This window comes from Triticum dicoccoides, chromosome 1B, assembly GCF_002162155.2.
Source record: "Triticum dicoccoides isolate Atlit2015 ecotype Zavitan chromosome 1B, WEW_v2.0, whole genome shotgun sequence".
NCBI classification, from domain to species: Eukaryota; Viridiplantae; Streptophyta; class Magnoliopsida; order Poales; family Poaceae; genus Triticum; species Triticum dicoccoides.
The window spans coordinates 578,995,089-579,002,210 of NC_041381.1; the positions used below are offsets into that span (position 1 = coordinate 578,995,089).

At 43.1% G+C, this 7,122-nt stretch overlaps 1 protein-coding gene across 1 annotated transcript; it reads left to right on the plus strand.

The window, feature by feature from the left end:
• Positions 1-327: 327 nt before the first annotated feature.
• On the plus strand, positions 328-1,089 carry LOC119309166. Its single transcript, XM_037585216.1, has 2 exons — positions 328-516; positions 707-1,089. The coding sequence occupies exons 1-2, from the start codon at positions 486-488 to the stop codon at positions 1,024-1,026; spliced, it is 351 nt and encodes a 116-aa protein (XP_037441113.1). The 5' UTR covers positions 328-485; the 3' UTR covers positions 1,027-1,089.
• Positions 1,090-7,122: the final 6,033 nt, after the last annotated feature.

Sequence of the window (7,122 nt, forward strand, 5' to 3'; positions counted from 1 at the left end):
AAATTGGTTTAGATATAAAAAATGTATATAAAAAATGTTTTACCAATTTTCTTTTGGGTTTTATTTTTATTTTTAAACACATATCTACTTTCACGGTTTTATGTTGCAGCGGCGGCATCGTGAAATTTTTTGACAGTTTTTCAGGGTTTTGTTTTATTTAGCAATTCTGAGGATTTGTCTTTTCAGAAGCATTTTTTTGAGGAATTTTAGAGTCATTTCAAGGGTCCAATTCTTTAGCAACGGCACATTCCTTGGGCTGAGCGACGGCCTATTTCTTTCTCCCTTTTTTCTGTCCTCACCCCGACCAACGTTACGAATTCAAATCACCCTGCCGACCAACCCGAGTGCCACTGACGCGAAAACAGAGTCGATTTCGAAGCGCCGCCGCCCTTGCTCTGCTCCGCCGGCGCTCTCCTCCCCCTCACTCCGCCGCGTGGCGCACCGAAGCGAGGCCGGAAGCCAAGATCCGGCGACCACGCGCCGCGATGCAGCAGCAGCCGGCCTTCCTCGCCATCGGTTCGTCCGCCTCCCCTCTCCCTGCACTTCACAGATTTTCTTCTGCTCCGCTCGGTTCCGTTCGATTCGATTCAGTTCTACTGCTAGTATTCGGTCGATTTCTCTCAGCCATTGTACCGGCGGCCGGGTGGTCGAGAGCCATGGACTCACCTCACGGCTGCTGATTTCGTGTGTGTCATGTGCGGTGCAGGGGGGCGCGACGAGTATGAGTACGCGAGGCTGGAAACGCTCTTGATGCAGGGAGGGTCCGCCTCGGTGGGAGCACCTCGCTTCAATGGCACAGACTACGAATCATGGCGGTTCAGAATGAAGCTCCACTTGGGGAACTTTCACTCTCGTGTGCGGAGCATTGTGGAAACCGGTCTCTCCTCTTGTGTGGATGAAGCGAACCCGACGGCCCCCGAGCTGAGGAACATCCACTACAACGCCCAGGCCATGAACGCCATATACTGCGCCCTCAGTGATGATCAGCTCTACCGGATCTGGCACCTTGATACTGTTAAATTATGATCTAAATTCTAGTACCGTATTGGACTAGACGTAGTACATACGGTGTGGGCCTTTGCGTTGACGTCGACGCGTACGAGTACAACTCGTTTACTTGTCCTTCAAGGACTCTCATGTATTGCCCTCTTATATAACCCATGTAGTCGCACTTCAGACGGGCTGTCGTCTCGTGCTTGTAATACTCCTCCTCATAGTAATTGCGTCTTCGTGCGTCCATGGTTTTCTCCCGCAAGGATTTCCACGTAAAAATCCGTGTCTCTTTTTGTCTCGTTTATTTCTCGTTATTATCTAACAAGTGGTATACAGAGCTGAGGTTTAGATACGAGTTCGTGACAAGAGATTAGGGTTACGGTCTGTTCGGCCGCCGCCGTTCCGTGATTCATCCGATCGTTTTTTAATCCGCCGAGACCGACTCGATTTCCAATCATGCGGAGATCCCTCAAAGCTGCAGTCTTCCTCGCTGTTCTGCTGTGTTGCCACTGCCGCTCCGTACGCAGCATCCACATCAGCTGCCGCTCACGAGGGAATCAAGTCCCGAGGCGATTTGTCATCCGTCAAATCGCAAGCCGTCCACACCTTTTGGTTAGGCGCTGATCAGCCACGTATCAAGTTCGCGTACAAGGCAAATTTGTTTCTGCTGCTGCTACTTCGCCACGTGAAGGTGCTAGTGCATAGTATTAGTACGGCTTTTGTTTTCCATCATCGATTGCTACGGCCACTAGCAACTATCAGGTGCTATTTTTTTTCTGGTTCTTTGTCCGTATATTAATTCTGTCAAGAATTTTTCTATCGGCTTGTACTACTTTGTGAATACAGATTTATCGACTCATGGCATCCATGAAGTACGATCTTCCACTGCTGGACCGTGACACAAGGTTTACCCTATGGCAAGTCAAGATGCGGGCGTTGTTGGCACTGTCCGACTATGATGAAGCACTGGATAGTTTTGGGAAGAACAGAATTCAGGACTGGACTGATGAGGAGAAAAGAATTGATTGTAAGGCTTTGTCAGAAATTCAACTTCATTTGCATAATAATATTTTGCAGGAAGTTTTGAGCGAGGAAACTGCCGCCGCTCTATGGTTAAAACTGGAAGGGATTTGTATGACTAAAGATCTCACCAGCAAGATGCATCTGAAGCAAAAATTATTCCTGCACAGGTTACCCGAGGGAGGTAATGTTTTGAATCATATTTCAGAATTTAAAGAGATCATGTCTGATCTAGCTGCAATGGAGGTTAAGTATGAAGAGGAAGATACTGCTTTAATGTTACTTTGTTCACTGCCAAGTTCTTATACCAATTTTAGAGACACCATATTATACAGTCGTGATACTGTCACACTTAATGAAGTTTATGAAGCTTTGAAATCGAAGGAGAAGATGAAATTAATGGTGCCTCATGATGGTTCAAGTTCATCCCAAGCCGAGGGATTATTTGTTCGTGGCAGGACAAAGGAGAAGAACTCCAATAATGGAAATAGAGGCAAAAGTAAAAACGGCTACAGGGACCGGTCGCAATCCAGAGACAAGAAGTATTGCAGGTATTGCAAGAGAGACGGGCATGACATCTCTGAGTGTTTCAAGTTGCAGAATAAGGAAAAGAGGAAAGGTAACAAATAAGGTGAAAATTCTGCTAACGTTGCTCGTGATGATAGTTCCGATGATGCTCTTGTCGTTATTGCTGGATGTGCTGAGACCAATGATGAGTGGGTACTTGATACTGCATGCACTTTTCATATGTGTCCACATAGAGATTGGTTTACTACTTTTGATTCCACTACTTCTGCTGGTTCCGTTTTGGGTTTTGATAATTCACCATGCAAGATTGAAGGCATAGGTTCTATTCGAATCAAGATGTTCGATGGCATAATCAGAATTTTGACAGATGTTCGGTATATTCCGAAGATGAAGAGAAATCTTATTTCTATGATTGCCCTTGATGCAAAGGGGTACAAATATTCAGGTGGAGATAGTGTTTTGAAGGTCACCAAAGGTTCCCTTGTTGTGATGAAAGGTGATTTAAGTTTGACCAATGGTCTTTATTACCTTCGAGGTTCTATTGTTTCAGGTAACGCTACTCCAGTTGTTTCAAAGAATTCTGATTGTGATGCTGCTAACCTTTGGCATATGCGTCTTGGACATATGAGTGCACTTGGTTTAGCAGAGTTAAATAAGAGAGGTCTTCTTGATGGATATGAACGTGGTAAATTGAAATTTTGTGAGCATTGTATCTTTGGCAAGCACAAGAGGGTGAAGTTCAACACTTCGACTCATACAACTGAAGGTATTCTTGATTATGTGCATTCTGATTTATGAGGACCATCTCGCAAGAAGTCACTAGGTGGTGATAGTTACATGCTAACTATTATTGATGATTATTCGAGAAAACTTTGGCCTTATTTCTTGAAGCATAAATATGAAGCATTCTTAGCTTTTAAGGAGTGGAAGATTATGGTTGAAAGACAAACTGAAAGGAAGGTAATAATACTTCGCACTGATAATGGTATGGAATTCTGTTCTAAGCAATTTAAGAATTATTGCAAGTCTGAAGGCATTGTCAGACATTACACCGTTCCTTATACTCCTCAACAAAACGGTGTTGCTGAGCGTATGAACAGGACCATTATTTCCAGAGCCCGTTGCATGTTGTCCAATGCAGGTTTGCATAGGCGTTTTTGGGCTGAGGCCGCTTCCACTGCTTGTTATCTTATTAACCGTTCACCATCTATTGCTCTTAATAAGAAAACTCCAATTGAGGTATGGTCTGCTTCACCTGCTGATTATTCACAGTTGAGAGTTTTTGGTTGCACTGCTTATGCTCATGTTGATAATGGAAAGTTGGAGCCTAGGGCTGTTAAGTGCATCTTTCTTGGTTATAAGTCTGGTGTTAAAGGTTTTAAATTGTGGAATCCTGAAACCCAGAAGGTTGTTATTAGCAGAAATGTTATCTTTAATGAATCTGCTATGTTACATGATGTTTCATCTACTAATGTTCCCGTTGAGAGTGAACAGCAGCCTACTATTCAGCAGCCTACTGTTCAGGTGGAGCATGTTATTGATTCAGGTGATACATCTGGTAATGAAATTGTTGATGCACATGATGAACCCGTTATTAATGATGATCATGTCACTCCCACTCCAAATCAGCCTATTGTTCCACCCAGTTGGAATCTTGCACGTGACAGAGTTAGACGGGGTATTAATAAACCTGACAGGTTAATTGGAGAGTGCAATATTGTTTCTTTTGCTTTATCTGTTGCAGAAGAAATTGAAGGTAATTCTGAGCCTTCTTCATATTCCGAGGCTATTATTTCTGGTGATAGTAATAAATGGATGACCGCTATGCATGATGAGATGGAATCACTTGAAAAGAATGGCACTTGGGATTTAGTAAAATTACCTAGAGAGAAGAAACCTATTCGTTGCAAGTGGGTTTTCAAGAGGAAAGAAGGTGTTTCTCCTAATGATGAGACAAGATATAAAGCAAGATTAGTTGCTAAAGGTTATAGCCAGATTCTAGGTATTGACTATAACGAAGTCTTTTCTCCTGTTGTGAAGCATAGCTCTATTCGCACTTTACTCAGTATTGTTGCCATGCATGATCTTGAGCTTGAACAATTGGATGTTAAAACTGCATTCTTACATGGAGAATTAGAAGAGGATATTTATATGGAACAACCTGAAGGTTTTGTTATTCCTGGAAAAGAAAAGCTTGTCTGTAAGTTAAAGAAATCTCTTTATGGATTGAAGCAATCCCCTAGACAGTGGTACAAGAGATTTGACACCTTTATGCTCTCTCAAGGTTTCAAAAGGTCTAATTATAATAGTTGTGTTTATCCGAAAACTGTCAATGGTTCAACTATTTATTTGCTCATTTATGTTGATAATATGCTTATTGCTGCAAAGAGTATGTCAGAGATTAATGAATTAAAGAAGCAATTGAGTAATGAATTTGAGATGAAGGATTTGGGTGCAGTAAGGAAAATTCTTGGCATGGAAATATCCAGAGATAGACCGTCTGGAAAAGTATATCTAAGTCAGAGAGTATATATTGATAAAGTTCTTTGTCGTTTTAATATGCATAATGCCAAGCCGGTGAGTACTCCATTAGCTGCACACTTCAAATTGTCATCAGCTTTATGTCCTAAGTCAGATTCCGATATTGAGTACATGTCTAGAGTTCCCTATTCGAGTGCAGTTGGTTCACTTATGTATGCCATGGTTTGTTCTCGTCCGGATTTATCATATGCATTGAGTGTTGTCAGTAGATACATGGCTAATCCTGGAAAAGAGCATTGGAAAGCAGTTCAGTGGATTTTCAGATACCTGCATGGTACTTCTAATGCTTATTTACAGTTTGGGAAGACTGGAGATGGACTTGTTGGTTTTGTTGATTCTGATTTTGCTGGTGATTTGGATAAGAGAAGATCATTCACGGGTTATGTTTTCATCATTGGTGGTTGTGCTGTGAGTTGGAGAGCAACTTTGCACTCTATTGTGGCTTGTTCCACTACTGATGCCGAGTATATGGCTATTTCTGAGGCATGCAAAGAAGCTATTTGTTTGAAAGGTTTGTACACTGAGCTTTATGGAGACTCATCTTGCCCTACCATATTTTCTGACAGTCAAAGTGTCATATATCTTACAAAGAATCCAATGTATCATGAGAGGACAAAGGACATTAATGTTAGATTTCAATATATTCGAGATGTTGTTGCTGAAGGCAATTTGAAGGTATGCAAGATAAGTACTCATGATAATCCTGCTGATATGATGACAAAGCCAGTTCCTACCAATAAGTTTGAGCTTTGCTCACGCTTAGTTGGTATTTCTCACTAGTCCTATGGACTTTGACGCACAAGGTGTTTATGCTGATTTGGATGGAGTTATTCACTTTCTTCGACTACTGGAGGGAATTTGGATCAAGGTGGAGATTGTTAAATTATGATCTAAATTCTAGTACCGTATTGGACTAGACGTAGTACATACGGTGTGGGCCTTTGCGTTGACGTCGACGCGTACGAGTACAACTCGTTTACTTGTCCTCCAAGGACTATCATGTATTGCCCTCTTATATACCCCATGTAGTCGCACCTCAGACGGCCTGTCGTCTCGTGCTTGTAATACTCCTCATAGTAATTGCGCCTTCATGCGTCCGTGGTTTTCTCCCGCAAGGGTTTCCACGTAAAAATCCGTGTCTCTCTTTGTCTCGTTTATTTCTCGTTATTATCTAACAGATACTGCCAAGGAGGTCTGGGACGCTCTCCAGGTCATACATGAAGACACCCCAATCGTCCGTGAGTTGAAGGTCAAACAGATGAGGGAGAAGATGAAGTTTTTTGCGTGGAGGAAGCACGAGCACCCCATTAGCATGTATTCGAGGCTCATAAATCTGGCCAGTGAGATGAAGAGCCGTGGATGCCAGGAGGTGACAGATTCTTATGTTGTGAGGAAGATTCTTTGTGCCATCACACCAAGGAGCTCCACCTTTGTGACCATCATCCGTCAGAGGCCTGACTTTGAACAACTCACCCCTCTGGATGTGGTCCATAATTTTTAAGTCTACGACAAAATGCAAGAACTGTCCAGGAGAAGCATGCCCGGGTACGCTAGGGCGAAGGTGGACACTGTCACGCCGAGCGAGCCTGCCCGCGATGCAGGTTGCTCCGGAGAAGCGCCTCAGTTCGATGGCACACACCATCTATCATGGCAGCGTAGGATGAAATTCCATTTGCTTAGCATGCACCCTCTTGTGTGGAGAGCTGTGGAAACTGGTTTCTCTTGTGTAGATGAAGCAAATGAAGAGAGTAATGTGCATCACAGTGCCGGAGCTATATGCGCCTTTTATCGTGCCTTGGATGATAGTCCCTACAACTGGATTTCCCCACATAAGAGTGCCAAGGACATTTGGGATGATCTCCGAAAATTTAGTGAAGCAGGTTGTAACTCAATGCTTATCTCACTGAGGATGGATATGGACTGGCTCGTCTTAGGAGAAGATGAGTCCCCCGACGACATGTATACAAGGCTCAACAATTTGGCCAATGAGATGAAGGGCCTTGGGTGCAAAGAGATGACCGATTCCTATCTTGTGCGGAA

Excerpts from the sequence above, each read along its gene's own strand:
- LOC119309166 (XM_037585216.1), top strand. The coding sequence starts at position 486 with ATGCAGCAGCAGCCGGCCTTCCTCGCCATCG. Across the intron at positions 517-706 it reads GCCGGCCTTCCTCGCCATCG|GGGGGCGCGACGAGTATGAG; the intron begins GTTCGTCCGCCT and ends TGTGCGGTGCAG.